Source organism: Pelodiscus sinensis, chromosome 9 (assembly GCF_052426305.1).
Source record: "Pelodiscus sinensis isolate ZL-2025 chromosome 9, ASM5242630v1, whole genome shotgun sequence".
In the NCBI taxonomy this organism is placed as follows: domain Eukaryota; kingdom Metazoa; phylum Chordata; order Testudines; family Trionychidae; genus Pelodiscus; species Pelodiscus sinensis.
The window spans coordinates 41,418,399-41,438,979 of NC_143060.1; the positions used below are offsets into that span (position 1 = coordinate 41,418,399).

At 40.3% G+C, this 20,581-nt stretch overlaps 1 protein-coding gene across 2 annotated transcripts in view; it reads right to left on the reverse strand.

Annotated features, from left to right (window-relative positions):
* Positions 1-1,609: 1,609 nt before the first annotated feature.
* The window catches only part of CDC14A (cell division cycle 14A), a 128,964-nt gene continuing 109,992 nt past the window's right edge, over positions 1,610-20,581 (reverse strand). Inside the window, exons 14-16 of one of the 2 annotated variants that reach the window (XM_014571899.4) lie at positions 16,634-16,762; positions 15,625-15,955; positions 1,610-4,024 (exon numbers count right to left, since the gene is read on the reverse strand). In XM_014571899.4, the coding sequence (XP_014427385.3) occupies positions 3,995-4,024; positions 15,625-15,955; positions 16,634-16,762 (490 nt within the window). In that variant the 3' untranslated portion in view covers positions 1,610-3,994. The remainder of the gene's footprint in view (positions 4,025-15,624; positions 15,956-16,633; positions 16,763-20,581) is intronic. The other variant, XM_014571900.4, reaches the window with a different exon arrangement.

A 20,581-nucleotide genomic window follows, 5' to 3' on the forward strand; every position in this document is an offset into this window, starting at 1 on the left:
TGCCTAACCTGCTCTTGAATATCTCCAGTGATGGAGATTCCACAATCTCCCTGGGCAATATATTCCAGTGTTTAACCACCCTGACAGTTAGGAAGTTTTTCCTAATGTCCCTTGCTGCAATTTAAGCCCATTGCTTCTTGTCCTATCCTCAGAGGCTATGGAGAACAATTTTTCTCCCTCCTCCTTGTAACACTCTTTTAGATACTTGAAAACAGCTATCATGGTTTCTCCATGCAAGGTCTCCAGCTTTGGTCAATTCTTGCCTCTAAGCTTCTCATTAGCAGCTGAGTTACTGCTCTCAATTCAGGTCTCCTCCATCTGTGTCTAGGACAACTCTTAATTCTTCCTTCTCTCTCAGGGTCTGACTCCCCTGCCTTCCCTTTAGGGCCTGGTTGTCCTTATTGAAAAGTCTGACAGGGGTGGGGAGGCCAGCATCACACTGTGATAAGAATTCAGAACAGATTCTAAAGGAGACTAGCAACCTTACTGTGCTTTATATAAACTGGCTCCAGTGGATGTCAGCTATGTCACCTGTATTAATGAAGGCATAGGCTGTATGTTTCATGTTGTTTTGAATAGGACGGGGATTGTACCACTCAAATACCACAGAGGATTTATTGCCTTGTATGTCATAGTGAATCAATTAATGCATCAAAATGGTAGCAAATGACAGATTCAAAGAAAGGGGTTGTATTTCAAATCTTAGATTTAACCTTTAACAGTTTTAGTAGTTGGCTTGAGTTTGTAGTAATTTGGTACATGCCCATTACAAGGCATCCGTTACTCAGTTGAATTCAGGGAAATAGACTTCTTACCGCACACAGGTACAACAATACTGAAAATATCTTGAGATCAGAATTCAGAGGACTCCCTTTCTGTTTCTGGCCCAGACACTTCTTTAAAGTGTAGCCTCAGGCAAGTAACATCCTCTCTGCATAAATTCCCCATGTGAAGTGGATTAATAATACAGAAAACAATTTATCTGTCACAGGAGAATTGTGCAGATTAGTTCCCTCATAACATAATACAGGTGCTAAGCATCCTTATAAAAGCAGAACTGTATTTAGATCTGTCAGTGGTCAGAAATCAGCTTGCATTAAAGGAGGACACATTTCCCTTTTTGTAACTGAGGACCTAGAAAAAGCAGTATTTTTGAAGTTTTAGTGGACACAGAGCCTGATATTGGGAAGAATAATTGACAGCAAACTAAGTGTACTATTCTGTACACATGAAGGAACAAAAGTAGTACCTTTAATAATTGTCCTTTCACAGAGGTCATTTGTTTAACCATATTACAGATTTCATTAGAGTAGTGTTCTTTTTATAATCACTATTATTACATTATTGACTGAACACAGCCTAAGGCACTCAAAGTGAAGACCTATCTGGCTGTCATTTTTACTAAAAGGAATGGTTTTCTGTACTTAGTTATTTTTGTGAAATTCAGATTCTCTCTTAAAATGCATTATATACATCAGTAGAATTATGGGCTTTTGAAAAAGCAGTTGAGTATTATATAATTAAGAGTCAACTATATTCTTGTACAGGAACTGACAAAAGCCAGAATTAAATGTGAGATAGAGAGATGAAAGAACAAAAGAGGCAGATGACTTATATAAGCATTGCATTTTTTTAATGGTTGATTAGCAGTGTGTCTACACTTCAAAATAGAACAAAATATGTATTTTTATGAAAGCAAACTATTCATAACAAAATACAATTTTATAGGAGGTAGAATTACCTTATAATTTACCTAACAATCATTTATATACAGTATATCATTATAATGTGTGCCTATATATATATATCTATATATAGATATACACACACACACACACACAAACATACGCTACCTGGTGTGTGTATATGTCACATATACACAAGGCTATTGCATGTAAATTTTATTCAGTGATTTAAATAGCTGCATTCAACAGGGTTTATGTAACTACAGGGATTTTCATTATGACTATTTCCCTTTCAAAATGCGATGTAAAATTTTTGTTTCATAATATTAAATGATCATAGCTTCATTTGCTGCCCCATTTCCTATCCCAACACCTACCTGTACTTTTACTCAGATTAGTCCACTCAACGTTAACAATGTGGACTGGATGTTTAGCCAAATACTTCCTCTTCAGCTTTCTATAACTAGTGATAAGACTTGTAGCTGACAATTCTATGTATTTTATTTCTGCATTCTGAATCAAACTAATCATCCATTTCAGAATCAAATTAGTGCACTTTTTCAAAAGAACTTTCTTTTTTGCAGATATATGTACATGTTACCACCAACACACTTTCTCCCATAAATAGAGGAGAAATAGCTTTGTTATACAGGTTGAACCTCTTCAGTCCAGCACTCTCTGGTCTGGCAACATCCATATAGTCCAGCATGATTTTAATTAGCCAGATGTCCACTTATCATTGGTGCAGCCAAGTTTCCCATAGTCCCATGTTTGTTTACAGCTACCAGTCCTGGCTCTCGGTGTTCTGTGCTGTTATTTAGCTCTAATTTACCCATAACTGTCTTCTAAGAGCCCAGTAAGCAGTGGAAGTGTTGGTAATGTTGCTTGACAATACTGACCTCTAATGATTCAGCAAATTCTCTGGTTCGGCACCAGTCAGGTCCTGAGGGTGCCGGACTAGAGAGGTTAAACCTATAGTAAAGTACTACAAACTTCATCTGCTAACATTGTTTGAAATGCTTTCACCAAGTTTTATTCCTAATTAGCTCTAAATACATCTATAAGTTCAAGGTTTTCTTTACTATTGGTGAAATAAGTTTGGTGTAATAATTAATAGTTTAACTATATGTCTTAACTAGCTAATGAGTAAAGTCAAGAGCAAATGTCTATAAAAGATATTAATTTACTTGCAAACATTAATACAAATAGTTTTCTACTTTCATGTCCAAATCTATAGTAACATTTTTTGCCACCCAGGTTACACATCTGGTCATTGTTATAAAAAGGTGTGAAACACCTCCAAATTCAATGGAATTGTTCTGCTTCTGTCGGTTTTGAATTTGGCCTTTCTTTTCATTCACGGTTTAAATGAACAGCAGAAGTTTAATTCTGAATTATGTTTCATTTTAAAACTACTACAACACAAATAATAGGGTAGACCAAATAGTTCACACATTCCGCCATGCTGAAAGTAAAGAGCTAAAACATCCCTTTAAAATAAATCATCAGAGGGAAAACATTAGCAATATACCAGAATTATTAGCTATATTATTTTTTCATTCAAAGGGAGGACAGGACAGGAATGTAGAGTTTTCTCTAATCCACAGGTAGCTATTTTAAGTTCCTTTTAAGATGACCGCATGGAACATTACCAGTTGAAAAGGAAAACCTGATAATATACTACATTCTACTGATGCTACAACTAACTTCCTAATTAAGTTATATAAAGCAGATTAGTTGCCAATATAATTAAACTGAGCTTGTAGCAGTAACAGTGGACCCATAAAATCAAAATAAAAAATGGTTTTGTTCATAAAATGGTTTCATACATTGTAGATAAACCTTAAATATATATTTAAAAATACATATTTTTGGTAGCAAAGAAGTGAAGAAACCTAAATCAAAATATATTCTAATTTTTACATAATTATATATATATATATATTCAGTTTACCAAAATATTCCTTTTCTTAATACATACATATTGTAACACTGTATACACAAATGTAATTATAAATGTATTATTGAAATCCATTAGAAATATCCTCACATCAACATTAAAATTTTTCATTGTATACAAAAATCATTGCAATTTTCATAATGTTAACTTCAGTGCATTTGCAGTAGTTTTTAAACCAGAAATCTCTGGTGCTCAAAGTTGCTCCTTGATGTCTAAGTTTTTAATGTTTTAATTTATCTAAGGATGAAGACTTCTCCTCTCAGTGAGCAATTTCTTCCCCTCAACATTGTTCCTCCATGAAGAAATGGGATTTTAAGAGCTGGGCAGCTTTCATCGAAGCAGCAAGCCTTTAGTACTGAACATGTTCAGACTGAAGGGACTGTGCAGAGGAGAAACAGAAACTGGTATTAAAATTCAGTTTCAGAGAAGTCACTTTAAACCACACACAGAATCTGTACCTTCAAATCCAGAAAATTTATTTCTATGAGAAAAAAAAGATTAATCCATAGAGGAAAACAGGAATATTCCATAGTTTGCTCTACATAGACAAAAAATAATGTATATTTTGTACTACAGTACAGCAAATTCTTGAAAATCAGGCAAATGCTCTATAAAATAGATGCATCTTTTCTAAATGCAGATTTATATTTACTAGCTTTCCTTAGTTTATGCTGAAGTGTCAGGAAACAGAATTACTTTTAAATGTTTTTACGTACCAAGAGATACTGTTTGTGAGTAACTGGTACAAAAAATTCTTTAAAGATGGAACTGGAATTGTGTTTTTATATAATTCACTACATTTCAATTCAATTATTTCTAATCCAGATATTTCTAGGAATAGTTTTTTTAAAATGAAAAGCTTATGAAATTCAAATCCAAAATACACAAGCAATATAATACCCTTAAAACTGAGCTGAACAGAAAAAAATTTGATTGCAGTTAGTGTAATTTAAATGTTTTCATTCTCTCTCAAACAATGGGAATGAAAATGCTACTAAAATATACAATGCACTCTAGAGATTTTTATTCAGATAACACAGGAAACATGTAAGATATGGGTAATTACTGTGAAAGGAAGCAAGAAAGTGGCACATAATTAAATACACTGGAACATTCCAGAGATAATTAACAAAAAGAAAAAAAACTAAAGAGAAATGAATGTGCACAGTTATTGCAAGCAGTTAACTTGGAATAGCAGATAGAAAATTAGTACAGCTAAGAGGAAAGCATGATGGCCTTTATTGGTTGGTTTATCTGTAACTGATTAACCATAATATTTAACAACTATTTTATCAGTTAGTAATGAATATAACTTTTTAATATAAAGGATTGTAAAATTCAGATTGACACAGTGTTCACTGTATTCTGTCTGTACGTCTTCCAGTAAGGATATGATCTGTATCACGGTTCTGTTAGAGCAGTAGCTATGTAATTAATGCACATCTGTAAATATTTACCAATTCTAATGAAATTGTTTTGATGAATTAAAAATAACTTTTATGTTGAAGGTTCATCACAATTCCATTAGCATATATTTAAAAAAAAATAAGTATATACAAACTATATCAAAATATACTTAGGTAGCAATGCAATAAGATTGCAGAGGACTGTTGGGAACAGAACTCAGCTTTTTCCAATGTGCACTCCAAGGAAACTAGGATTCTCAGAGATTTATCAAAAGGCTGATTAAAAATGGTTTTAAAAAATGAATAAGCACAATTAATTCATCCATAAGCTAAATTATCGTCCACAATAGAGCTAATTAAAAAATAGTTAGCCTCTCCCCAGCAACTGAATTTTTAAGAAACATTTGAGCAAACCTATATATCTGTTCAAAAACACATACTTTTATGATTGATTTTGATTATCACAGATATAACCCTAAGATATCTGGCACAGCTTGGATGTTTCTGACAGCATCTAAGTGCTTTCTTTCATCTATACAAAACCACTCTCTGTATACATTTTTGAACAGGTTTGAAGTAGCAAAGCTTTTGTAATCATAGAATACTAGAACTGGAAGGGACCTCGAGAGGTCATCCCCTGCCCCCATGGCAGGACCAAATACTGTCTAGACCATCCCTGATAGACATTTCTCTAGCCTACTCTTAAATATCTCCAGAGATGGGGATTCCACAACCTTCCTGGGCAATTTATTCCAGTGTTTAACTACCCTGACAGTTAGGAACTTTTTCCTAATGCCCAACCTAAACCGCCCTTGCTGCAGTTTAAGCCCATTGCTTCTTGTTCCATCCTCAGAGGCCAAGATGAACAAGTTTTCTCCCTCCTCCTTATGACACCCTTTTAGATACCTGAAAACGGCTATCATGTCCCCCCTCAGTCTTCTCTTTTCTAAACTAAACAAACCCAATTCTTTCATCCTTCCTTCATAGATCATGTTCTCTAGAACTTTAATCATTCTTGTTGCTCTTCTCTGGACCCTCTCCAATTTCTCCACATCTTTCTTGAAATGCGGTGCCCAGAACTGGACACAATACTCCAACTAAGGCCTAACCAGTGCAGAGTACAGCGGAAGAATGACTTCTTGTGTCTTGCTCACAACACACCTATTAATGGATCCCAGAATCACGTTTGCTTTTTTTGCAACAGCATCACACTGCTGACTCATATTCAGCTTGTGGTCCACTATAACCCCTAGATCCTTTTCTGTCGTACTCCTTCCTAGACAGTCGCTTCCCATTCTGTATGTGTGAAACTGATTGTTCCTTCTTAAGTGGAGCACTTTACATTTGTCTTTATTAAACTTCATCCTGTTTACCTCAGACCATTTCTCCAATTTGTCCAGATCATTTTGAATTATGACTCTATCCTCCAGAGCAGTCTCAACCCCTCCCAGCTTGGTATCATCTGCAAACTTAATAAGCGTACTTTCTATGCCAATATCTAAATCGTTGATGAAGATACTGAACAGAGAGACAGTCCCAAAACAGACCCCTGCGGAACTCCACTTGTTATACCTTTCCAGCAGGATTGTGAACCATTAATAACTACTCTCTGAGTACGGTTATCCAGCCAGTTATGCACCCACCTTATAGTAGCTCCATCTAAGTTGTATTTGCCTAGTTTATTGATAAGAATATCATGCGAGACCATATCAAACGCCTTACTAAAGTCTAGGTATACCACATCCACCGCTTCTCCCTTATCCACAAGACTCGTTATCCTATCAGAGAAAGCTATCAGATTGGTTTGACACGATTTATTCTTTACAAATCCATGCTGGCTGTTCCCATTCACCTTGCCACCTTCCAAATGTTTACAGATGATTTCCTTAATTACTTACTCCATTATCTTCCCTGGCACAGAAATTAAACTAACTGGTCTGTAGTTTCCTGGGTTGTTCTTATTTCCCTTTTTATAAATAGGCACTATATTTGCCTTTTTCCAGTCTTCTAGAATCTCTCCTGTCTCCCATGATTTTATAAAGTTGATAGCTAGAGGCTCAGATATAATGAATATATTCAAATTGAAGGGATTATGTCTTTATAGATGAGAGTAAACATATAAAGACAGGTACTTGTTAAAGAAAGAAAAGACAGAAAGAGGCTTTAAAATTACAAAATACTTTACTACAGGCTGCACCTCTGTAAACAGGGACACTCTTGTCCAGCAACATCCATGATCTCTCAGGACCATGGATGTTCCAGGGTCAGAGTCCTGCCGTGCTGTGTGAGACAAGAGAGCCTGGTGTGTTGAACTGGGCTCCCCTCGGGGAGCCTGGAAGCCGATTTGGGTAGCATGGCAGGACCCGCTGCAGGGCAGCCTGAAAGGACGTCCCCTAATCCGGCAAAATCCCTCATCCGGGACTAATCAGGTCCCTAGGGTGCTGAACCAGGGAGGTCCAACCTATACAGATTTTAGGACCACAATTTAAACTTAAAACCTGCCCCATGATTATTATCCCTGTTAAGAAAATCAGTAAGACAATCCATTACATTATAGAATTGATGTTGAAGGGTGTTTATTTCTTTTTTAACAACAAATACTTAATATTTCTCCTGGTCTTATCTCTAAGATATTTTTAAAAACATTCTATAATGACTGAAATGTAGTTCATATGGAATGGTAACAGTTTTTGCAGTGATCTCTTAAAAACTAAATTCAAAGTAGTGCTGCCTAACAACCGGAAATCTAAAAAATTAGTTGGACATTTTATAATGGTGGATGATACTGGAATCACAATTTAAGTAACATTTTACTTCTGAGATTTTGTTATTAGAAGCTCTGTACTTTATCAGAATGGAACATCAGGATGTGAAAGATAAAAATCCATAGCAACATATCAAAAAGATGACCAATATGCATATAGCACATGTACAGAGAGATTCAAACATTGATCCCTTATTTTGGTTTGTCTTTTAAATGCTTGTCACATATGGGATAGGAGATTCTGTCTTGTGACGTACACTGTTTTCAGCATCTCCGCCTCCTTAATCATCTCTACTTAATAGCAATAAAGGATCCTCCTCCCACTGTTCTAAATACATTTTTAAGCACAGTGAAAAACTAAATTGATTTTAAAGAATGGTAATTTCCTCTTGCATACAGTATCATTTGGCCATGATAACAAGCCATTCAGTTCTTTGTAGATTAAATCTTGCTGCCATTAACCCCAATATACTAACTATTAGAATGTTTTGGATCTTATAATACAAACCTTGTTTCTTGCTTGTAGACTGGATTTATTTTTTTGACTTCTTGAGTTTACATTTTTAGATCTGTGTACATGTGCACTGTACTTAGGACCCACCAAACTGAATTTTGTTATTACTAATTTTTACACTTTCTGAAACATACCCTGGAATTATCTGGCTTTTACAAAACTTAGAAATTATCTATTTTGAAGAAAAATAGAATTTAAAATGGGAAAAATAAAGAGTTAATAAAAAGTGTTTTTCTTACTGAACATGACTAAGTAGTAAAAGTAAATCAAGTAATAAAAATAAGCAAATTAAATTAAAAGGGATATTTTAAAAAAGGATAACTGTATGATCTCATGGGAGCTTTCTTAAAGCACCCTGGTGTAGTCTGATGCAATATGCAACTTGATATTTTATGTCTCAACATCAGAGCAGGGCTTGTCTATATATTGATTACAATGGCCTTCATGCACACTAGAAGGGGGTGTACATTTTAATTCACACCAGTGTGTTCTGTACTAATTTGCCCATGTGGATCCTGCTTGTGAGTTCTAAAAGCTCCCTACTATGCATTAACATAGTCCTGTATCAAAGAGTACTACTTTAGTGCACACTAGAGAACGTTTACCGTGCACCAGCAGGGTCCACATGAGCCAGTTAGTGCAAGACCTTCTGGTGCATATTAACATGCATAGCTCACTGGTGGATACTAAGGCACTGTGGGTACGTCTACACTGCCTGGCTATTTCAAAATAGCACGTCTACACTTCAGGGAAGCCTCAAAATTAGTCCGAAGCAGGCTTCCCTAATGTGGATGTGCTATCTCGATTTAGAGCCTGATGAGGCACTGGTGAGGAATAACTGGGGAGTCCCAGGTGGCTGGGCAAGGTCACCATTTTGGAAGAGCAGAGGGGCGGGGGAGTACCGGGATGCAGCTTGTTTTTCTTTTCAGTCCCTTGACTATTAGGGAGCAAGGGGAAAGTACTCGTATTCTGTGAATTACTCCTCTGCCCCCTCCCTTCACCAGCCAGGAGTAAGAGGCATACACATAAGCCGTGTACTTTCTCCTTGCTCCCTGACTGTCAGAGAATCAGGAAGAAAAGGAAGCCGTGTCCTAATATGCACGGCTGATGCAAACGGCACCCTTGGTGCTAGGGAAAGCCTCTACTGGCTGTGGAGCTTCTGGGCGGAGTATGGAGCTCAAAGTGGCAGTAGGGCTGCTGGGGCGAGCCCCTGGCAGCGGCAGAGCTGCTGGGCGAAGCATGGAACCCTGGGAGTCAGCGGAAGCCGCTGAAGGAAGCGTGGAGCTCTCCCAGGTGACAATAGAGCCACACGGGGAAAAGTGGAGCCCCCTATGGGGAGAGCAGAACCCCATGTGGCAGCAGGGCAGCCAGGAGGAAAAGCAGAACCCTGAAACACTGTCCTCCCCTGGTCCTGCAAATTCTCTGGTCAGGGACCAGTCAAGTCCTGAGGGTGCCAGACCAGGGAGGTTCAACCTGTACAGAGTTACAACAAAGTAACAGGTTTCATGTCACACAGAATGCAAAACAAACTTTATCCAACAAACCTAACTGCATTTGTTGGTGAGATTACAAATGTAGCTGATAAAAAAAAAACACAGTTGTAACATACTTTGACTTTTGTAAGGCATTTGACTTAGTATTGAATTAAAAATTAGCTCTCTACAATAGCAAAAAAGGATATGTCAAATGGATCAGTAACAGGCTAACAGTTCTCAAATGTAGGTACCAACGGGGAATCATCATTGAATGGGGAGGCTTCAAGTGGGGTTCCATAGGAATCAACATATTAGGTCTGATGCTATTCAACCTTTTCACCTGGAAGTAACTTTAAAATCACTGATGATCAAATTTGCAAACAACTCTAAGATTGGTGAAAAGGTTGTGGATGATAATAGGACACTAATGTAGAGCTATCTGAATTGCTTGGTAAACTAGATACATTTAAAAAGTTTTAATATAAACAATGCAAAAAGCTAAACACCTAGGAACAAGGAAGCGGGGACTGGATCACGGAAAGCAGTGACGATGAGTTAGAGGTCATAGTGGACAGGCAACTCAACATTAGCTTCCAGTGCGAAGTACCAAAAACAACTAATGCGGTCCTTGAATGCATTACAAGGGGAGTAAGGACGTAATTTTACCTCTATCTGACACTGAATAGACTGATGCTGAAAAAAATGTATAGTTCTAATATCCACATTTTACTGTACAAAGGATGTTAAAAACTTGGAGAGGGTCCAGAAAAAAACATAATACCAAGCTGAAGGTTGGAGAAAGCACCTTACCATTATAATGAGGGACTTAAAAAGCTTAATTTGTTTAGTTTATCAAAAAGAAGATTGAGAGAGGAGATGATTACAGCACATAAGAATTCCCACAAGAAAAAATACTGACACTTTAATTTAGTGGAGAAAAGCATAACAATAGCAGTGGCTGGAAGCTGAATTTCAGATGGATTTCTAATTTGAATTTGACACAGTTCTTAATGGTGAAGGTGGTTAACCCATGGAACAAACTCCCATTAATCAAAACTGGATGCCTTTCTGGAACACATGCTTCAGTCAAACACTTTATTGAAATCAATATAGGGTTACTGGGATATGCAGGAATGGCTTCTTCTGGCCTTTTCCTGCAACTGTAACACAGATGATAATTCATCTGATGATGCATAAATTAAAAGAGAATCCAGCTCTCTCCCTTGTTTTGTGACTGTTTTGCAGGACTGACAAGATCACAAGGAGTGAAAAACGTATTTTAGTCAGAAAAGTAAGCCAATACAGAATAAAGAGAGACAACAAACATTTGTGGTGTAGGAAGGTGACAATTTCAGAATCCCTTTTTGACTACAACCATTCTTAAAGTTACTAGGCCATTGCACTGAAATCAGACAAACTATTGCTATTTCACAGGTGTTTTCCTTCACTGCTCCCTATTTACAGGAACAATGGAAAAAAACTCTATTCACAACTAACTAGACACTACTGAAAAGATTACAGCTTTTGCACTTAAAAAGTTCACATCGTATTTGGCTATGTACACCTCTGTTCCTTACTAGTGAATGATAATTAGAATGTGAACTATTGAAAGATTACATCATTCTAGCTGAGAGAACTCTACTGAGTCATATAGGTGTCTGATGAGAAGATAAAAAACTGAGTGTTTTAAAACAGGACAATTACATATCCTAGACAACACCTCCCCCTTCTTCTCAAAGGTTCTCTGCCTCACCAGGCAACTTCCTAGATTGCGTAAATAAACTCTCTTTAGACCCAGTCATCTGGGTCTCATGATCATATGCAGATTAAAATAAACAATTCTCTCCTCTCTACCCTGATTTCTCAGCACTTGCATGTGGAAAAAACAGCATCTCCACCTTTATCTAAGCTAGTGGTCCCCAAACGTTTTACCTCACACTTCCTCTTACCCCAGTCCACCCCTTCCCGTGGAGTCAGGAGCAGGGCCATGGCTCCAGGACGGGGGGATGTGGAAAGGGGTAAGGAGGCTGAACCTGGAGCCACTGCTGGGTGAGGGAACAGAGTCTTGGCTATAGGCCTAGGTGTGGCCAGATGGGACCCAGGTGAGGGGCCAGCAGCTGGGCCAGGTGTGGAGCTAGATAGTACTCCATCCCTGCTCCTTATGGGGGCTGGCTTGAGTCCCAGCTGTGTCTTCCCCAAACAACTGTCCCATGCTCCCCTATATGGGTGTGACTGAAGAGCTCTGATCTAAGCCAAGGCAACCCGTACTCTATTATGGCTGTTCACCTTTCTCTTTTGGGTTCTCTCAGAAAATGAAAAACAGCTGGCTGGCTGAGAGTAGTACCCTACTATCATTCTTTGGTCAGGTAGTATTCAATTACCTCTCTCAGCTATTTTATTCATCTGTGCCTAAATTTTCCTTCTGAGTTAAAGTCTTCCCCATTAAAGCCATTTTTGAACCCCAGTAATGAAACTAAAAGCTAGACTTTAACAACAGGAGTATGACACTAAACAAAAGGAATTTGTTTATAGACTACAGGCAGTCCCCGAGTTATGTGGATCTGACTTAAGTCGGATCCCTACATACGAACGGGGCTTTTCCCGCCGCGGAGGATGCGGGTGGCGGGACTGCCCAGACGCGCTGTGGTCCCGCCGCCTGCGTCCTCCGTGGCAAGAAAAGCTGCTCCACGTCTCCCTGGTCTGCTGCACCCCCCCCCCCCCCCCCAGCAGACCAGGGAGACGCGGAACAAAGCTGCGGAGGACGCGGGCGGCGGGAGCGCGGCGCCTCTCGGCGGTCCCGCCGCCCGCGTCTCCCTGGTCTGCTGGGGGGGGGGGGGGCAGCTAGTGCACCACCCCCCCCCCCCACCAGCAGAGCAGACTTTTCTTGTCGATGCCTAGGGTAGAGCAGCTGGGGCACTGCTGGGTTGGTCCCGCAGCGCCGCTCTTCGGCGCTACTGGACCAACCCGGCAGCACCCCAGCTGCTCTGCCCCAGGCATCCCCAAGTCAGCCGCTGCTGAAACTGACCAGCGGCTGACTACAGGAAGCCCGAGTCAGAGCTACTCCTGTAGTCAGCCGCTGGTCAGTTTCAGCAGCGGCTGGGGTGCTGCCGGGTTGGTCCCTGCAGCGCCGAGGTGCGGCGCTGCGGGGACCTACCCGGCAGCGCCCCAGCTGCTCTGTCCCAGGCGTCCAGATTCAGCCGCTGTTGAAACTGATCAGCGGCTGATTCCAGGAATCCCGGGGCAGAGCAGCTCTGCCTCGGGCTTCCTGTAGTCAGCCGCTGGTCAGTTTCACCAGTGGCTGAATCTGGACGCCAGTTCCGACTTACATACAAATTCAACTTAAGAACAAACCTACAGTCCCTATCTTGTACGTAACCCGGGGACTGCCTGTACACACAAAAATTATAAAATAAAACACAGTGAAGTGGCCAAATAATAAGATCAATAATCCACCAAACCACCATATAAATGGAAAGAAAACATAACCACTTGGTAAGGTACAGCAAAAGTGCACACACAAACATCCAGGATTAGTGGACTCACGACAATTGATGATCTGTTATCCAATAGATGGTAATCATTAAGGTCTCAGTATTTGAACTTCCTTAAATTCTTTTCAACTGTTCCAACCTTAACTGCAGGCTGTCCCTTAAGCAGACTAGTACTATTTTGAAGTTTAAATATTAAGACTTTGATAATTACCATCAATGGATAACATATCAAATTTCATGGTGAAGTTCTTTGAAGACATGCTGCTATGTTCTACCTAAGCTGAAATCTATGAGTAGTTTTCAAAGAAAAGCTCCAACAACGTACATTACAGTATGTCAGCCTAGAGATCAAAGAGACCTGAATCACTGTGGTATATCTAGGGTCAGAAGGAAGGCTGCCATTGCAGAATAGATTGGTAATGAAAAAAGTCATTTTTGATCACTATAAAAATTGATCTTCCATGTTCAAATTCTCATAAAATGATACCAGAGTTCAAAACACATCAACCTGCCTATAGCAAACATAATAAATGGATAAAACGGTCACTAAATAAATGAAATCTTCTTGATATTTTCATCATTCCATTAACAATACTTCAGTGTTGGCCCTCAAACAGCTATTTTATCTCTACTCCACAATCTGGAGCCAAACAGAAAAGAGAGAGAACTGAAGACCTCTGCAGTGACAGTAATACTTTACAGATCAATGACACTATGTTACATGCTCAGCTATCTAAATGGCTAAATACATACTCCTTTAACAACAATGGGGACAAAATTGACTTTGTGGGACTTCAAATGGAAAAGACACTTGTACATGTTGAGTAATTCCTCCATGAATGACTGAAAACTAGCAATCACTGCTTTCAATTTTTTTCAAATGGAAGACTGTATCTACCACAGTTGTTTGGCTTTGTATTAACAAAAAGTATTGATTAATAAAAAATAAATGGGCTGTAGTCCATAATTAAGCTGTTAAAAATATAAAAAATGGTCCTGTCCAAAATATCTCAGGGAAAAGTGTTTACACTGTACCTTGGTCTCTCCGATTGAAAAGGAAGACTATTGCAAGGTCTCCACTGAAAATGCTAGTGTTCTAATGCCAAGATTACAAATCTAGTAGATGTTGACATGGGTTTGAGAGCTGATCTCAACAATTACAGTTGTGCATGGGAAGATGTGTAGAACACAAATCACACAAAGCTAAGAACAATATCAATATCTTAAAACACAGCTGGAAACAAACAGGAATTGGGTTCTTTGGTACACTGGAAAAATTGTTCAAAGGCCAATTGGACCATACTAAATCATTGCATTCTGCATCAGCTGCAGTTTCCAAATGCCTTTCAGAGTTAAACCCAGGTACAACATGATACATTTCGAAGGCCATGAAGGAGAGTTTTTGAGGCAATGTGCACAAAAGGAAAATGGTCACAAGAAGGTTTCAATGGGCACTTATAAGCATAAAGATTATAAAAGAAGAGAAAACATTCATTGCATGCTCAAATAGTGAAATAAGTGACTTAATATTCTGAGGAAAAATTTGTTGGCTATGACTAACAAACTGTGATCTTTTAATATCTAAAATGATCTTTATTCTGAGGGTTTAAACACACCCAGTGTTTATTAACAAATAATGCATGAAAGAAACAAATCTGTTGGTCTGTAAGGTGCTACAGTACTCCTTGTTGTTAATGTACAGTGAGTTCACTACTATATCAGTGGACCTCTCTACGGGTATTTTACAGCAAGAAAGAAAAAGCATTTATATCTTTCTACTCATTCTCAAGTCTTTCCTCCCTCAAAAGTAAAACAGTGTTATAAAACCATGAAAAATAGAAGGTGGACTCTTAGGGCTGGCATACTACCTTTAACTATTGAACTCAGAGTTTGGAAATGAAGATATTTCAACGGCGACTATTTAAAAAATTGATTTTACTCATACTTATTTTCAATTCAGTGTGATATATACAAAGCAGTTTCTCTAATCCTATATTACATATAACTTTTAGAATTCCGATATATAACAAACGATTTGAAATGGAAAAAAACCCCAGATCAGGAGCTGTAATCATGATAGGTACTTTTATAAACTGTCCACTTTCATGACACCTTTCTCTGAGTCAAATTCTGGAGAGGCAAAGAGGAAGCAGCTCAAAGAACATTAGAAATAGACAAAGGTGCTATATACATTCAGGAAATTTTAAAAGGTAAGGGATTAAAAAGTTGCTTTGAAATTAAGAGATTTTTGTGATAGTTTTGGCTGAGGAAGCAAGGTAGATAAGTTTCTGTCAGATCCCTGAGAGGGCTGTTGTGGCTGTGAACTTACAGGAATTGAACGACTCAGGTATCGTGCTGGAGTAGCAGTTAACCCAGTAAAGGAGGGATGGTAGATGCTGTAGTCATCATCTGTCCCGGTGCGGAGAGAACTGGCATGACTGTTGAGGTTGGTGCCATTATTGCTGCTTCTGTTGTATAGGTTGTTGTTCAGCTCATGGTAATTTCTGACAGGCAGCTGCAAGCTGCCATTCAAATGACTGGAGATTTGGTTTACAGAAAAACCTGTCCTAGAGGATGCTGACGTCATTTTGCTCTCTGTGTCATCTGAGGCGGCATACAGGTTCCCTAGAGAATTGGCTAGCCTGGAGTTTACGGAAACGCTGAGTGGAAAACATGTGGGAAAAAATACATGCAATGTATATACATGTGAAGATTTCACACTCACACACCACATTTAAAGACATTGGGGGAAAATGACAAGGACCATTCTGACACACATAAACGGTAGCAGCACACAGCTTTATTTTCTCTTTGAAATAATGCAAATCCAAGTTCTATAAAAATTGCATCTCAAAAGTAGTAATATAAGACAAGCCAAAGTAGCCAAAAAGCTATTTAATGAATATTCACAGAGTAAAAATAAGGTGCCTTAAGTTCACTAAAGCATTTACTTGAGCTAATACAACACCTCATTTTATCTTAATGAATATTCATTATGACCAGAAGTTATGTCAAAATCCATCAACCATTGCAAGTTTCATTTAACATTCAACATTATTCAGAATAGCAGAAATATTTAAGTTATTACCTAATGGCAACAAATAGAAAGTTGATAACAGGGACATGTGGTTTCTCACATAACTGTTTTCTTGAGATGAACAGAATTTTATATGTTTTGGGAGTGTTCCCACTAATTTATATTCAATCTCAAACATGAATGACAAATGTATAAAGCAAGCACAATGGCCTACTTCATACTTTGTCATGTGACTTTACAGAAAGTGACATAACCCTCCCTTACATCACCCAGAAAGCCTCATACAGATAAAAGAATGTACCTTTTTAAATTAGATCCTAAGGATGTAGGGCTTTTGCTTATTCTCTTTGCAGAGGGTGAAACAGCTACTGACACCTTGGAGGACTTCAAAGGAGACATGGACCCTTGTATACTACTTGAACTATTCAACCTGAAAAAGTGCAAAGCTTTAATAGGGAGCAAAATTATATTACTCAAATGTGAACATCAGAAATAAAATTACTTTAAACACCTGAGCCAAGATTTTTCAGAGGTGGTTTCTAAATCTATATAGGAACTTAATTAGGAGCTCAGCAGTTCCCATTCACATCAGTTTTGAAAAATCCCAATTTAAAAAAAAAACTTGGCTCTGCTTTGCTTCTATTGATGCATTTTTGGTAATAATATCTAGACACATTAAAAAAACCAGAATGAAGATAATTATATATATTAAATGATCACAGCTTGTAAGGTTTGGTTAAAACCTTCTTCATCATGCTAAAATTTTGAAACAGCAATTGCCAATTTAAAATTGAATATCTGAAGCTTATAAAGTTCATTTCCCCCCCTAAATTCTGCTTTTCATTCTTGTTTTTAGTGCTGAGCACCACTCTTGAAATCATGTCCAAAAGTACGCAGCACCTTTCTTTTCTAGGACTGGGCTTTAAGTAATATATGTTTTAGTAATACCAAAAATATGGTGCAGTAGTACTTTTGGGCAAGTCCTAAAGCCTAGTGGCAATGCAATAGCTTCTCATTCTCATAGTTGATAAGTCAGTATGTTCGGTTGTTGAGGAAAGAAAGTGCTTTGTATTCTTAAAAGTTCCAATTGAAATAGCACGATAATAATGACTTTGGGTGGGAGCTTCTCTAAGTCCATGACAGGGAATCTCTGAGGTAGACAAAATCAAAGGAGGAGTAGTGGAGATCAACGCCCTCAAATATTATACATCTTAAAATCACAGTGGTGCTAATTGTAGCCAATATATTATTTTATTTACTAAATACTTTCCCCTAGATAGTACTATTTATGTAACTTACGGTATGTCTACACTACAAAGTTAATTCGAACTAACATACGTTAGTTCGAATTAACTTTGATAGGCGCTGCACATGCAAACCGCTAGTTCGAACTTAATTCGAACTAGCGGTGCGCTTAATTCGAACTAGGTAAACCTCATTCCATGAGGACTAACACCTAGTTCGAATTAACTAGCTCGAATTAAGGGCTGTGTAGCCACTTAATTCGAACTAGTGGGAGGCTAGCCCTCCCCAGCTTTCCCTGGTGGCCACTCTGGGCACCACCAGGGAAACTCTTCTGCCCCCCTCCCGGCCCCGGAGCCCTTAAAGGGGCACGGGCTGGCTACAGTGCCAGTGCCAGGTGCAAGCCTGCCAGCACCCAGCCAGCAGACCCTGCACCTGGCACGGCTCGAGCCAGCCACCCGCTGCCACCCAGCCCTCTGCCTCTTCCCGGGACCAGGCTGGCAGCTCCCGGGAGCCTGCCCGGGTCCGCAAGAGGCGGGCGCCCGCCTGGTCTAGTGAGACCCCCGACCCTGAGCCCTGAGCTTATAATGGCTGTACTGGGTCAGACCAAAGGTCCATCTAGCCCAGTAACCTGTCTGTCGACAGTGGCCAACACTAGGGACCCTGGAGGGGACGGACCGAAACAATGACCAAGCCATTTGTCTCATGCCATCCATCTCCAGCCTTCCACAAACTTGGGGCAGGGACACCATTTCTACCCCCTGGCTAATACCACTCCATGGACCCAACCTCCATGACTTTATCTCACTTCTCTTTAAACTCTGTTCTAGTTCTAGCCTTCACAGTCTCCTGCAGCAAGGAGTTCCACAAGTTGACTATTTGCTTTGAGAAGAAGAACTGTCTGTTATTAGTTTGAAGCCTGCTACCCATTCATTTCATTTGGTGTCCTCTAGTCCTTCTATTATGGGAACTAATGAAGAAATTTTCTTTATGCACCCTCTCCACACCACTCATGCTTTTATAGACCTCTATCCTATCCCCCCTCAGTCTCCTCTTTTCTAAGCTGAGAAGTCCCAGTCTCTTTAGCCTCTCTTCATATGGGACCTGTTCCAAACCCCTGATCATTTTAGTTGCCCTCCCCTCTCCCAGCCTCTCTCTTTCCCTCTCCCACCTCCTTTTCCCAGTCTCCCCGAGTTTTGTTCAATAAAGAGAGTTTCTATTTTTGAACACACGTGTCCTTTATTTTGTACATCAGGAAGGGGGGCTAAGGAGGGGTAAGTGGAAGGGGGTGAGGGAGGAATGGGGTACAAGCCCCCAATGGGGAAGACTGGGGTGGCTCTGCAGGCTCCTTGGGGACGAAGTTCTCCTGCAGCCCCTCGACTGACCCCCTCCCCCGGATGGCATCCTGCGGCAAGTGCAGCCGGGCTGATGGCCAAGTGCTGTGATGTGCTGAGTGTGGGCACTCAGGGCACTCCAAGCCAGGACTGCTTTGCAAGCGGGGAACCCCTGAGAACTGTCTGTCCGGGGTGGGAGTCGGGTTCCTTTAAGCACAGCCCTCGCCTAGCCTGAGATAGCAGCTCCACGCTCTAAGTCCTACTCTGATGGCCCGCCGGCACTGCTTCCGGCCATCCTTAACTTCGGTTCAGGGTTCACTCAATGTGGACATGCTAGTTCGAATTAGCAAAACGCTAATTCGAACTAGTTTTTAAGTCTGGATGCGCTAATTCAAATTAGCTTAGTTCGAATTAACCAATTCGAACTAAGTTAGTTCGAATTAGCACTGTAGTGTAGACATACCCTTAGATATCTGATGACAGGCACAATGGAAATAACAAAGTACTTGATATAATGATTTAAATTTATCTATTTATCTGTAGTACTATTTCTAATATGGTTCCATACTAACACCTCTTTTCATACTAAATTGTATTATCTTTAATGTGGGCACAAGGTTTGCAGAAATGTTTAACTATGATCCAATGTTGCTTCTAATCTTTTCCACTAATGTGCAGATTTCTTCCATCTATGCATGGAGTAAATTTTATGTGCAGCAATGCATGTGTGAATTTGCATCACTAGGAGAAACACTAACCTAGCTGTGGGTGTCTGCCAATCAGCTGGGTAGCACTGGAACTCTCCTGAGCTGCTGCACAAGTGCACAGCTTACAGAGACTACTGATCTGGTCCAAGTCACAAGTGAAATAGCTGCCTTCTAGTCTCTAAAACACATCTATCAGTTTCATAAAGCCACTATACATTTTATACGACATGCAGACTTTATTCAGGAAAGGAACCTTATAACATTAGAGTATTTTACAGGCAGTCCCCGACTTACGCGGATCCGACTTACGTCGGATCCGCACTTACGAACGGGGCTTTTCTTGTCCCGGAGCTCGCGGGCGGCGGGACCGCCCAGAGCGCAGCGGTCCCACCACCGCGTCCTCCAGGGCGAGAAAAGCTGCTCCGGGTCTCCCTGGTGTGCTGGGGGGGACTCCCCAGCACAGCAAGCAGACCCGAGCAAAGCCGCACAGGCAGCTTTGCTCCTTTGCCCCTGAGCAAAGCCGCACAGGCGGCGGGGTCCCCTGCCTCTGCGGCTTTGCTCGGGTCTCCCTGCTGTGCTGGGGGGAAACTCCCCCCCAGCACAGCAGGGAGACAGGAGCAAAGCCACAGAGGCGGCGGGACCTCTGCTCCTCCACGGCTTTGCTCGGGTCTCCCTGGTCTGCTGGAGGGGGAGGGGGCGCAGCTAGTGTGCCCCCCCCCCCCCCAGCAGACCAGGCTTTTGTTGCGGGATACCTGGGGTAGAGCAGCTGGGGTGCTGCCGCGTTGGTCCGGCGGGGACCTACCCGGCAGTGCCCCAGCTGTTCTGTTCCAGGAGTCCAGATTAAGCCGCTGTTGAAACTGATCAGCGGCTGATTCCAGGAAGCCGGGGGCAGAGCAACTCTGCCTAGGGCTTCCTGTAGTCAGCCGGCTATCGGTTTCAGCAGCGGCTGAATCTGGAGCCATTTCC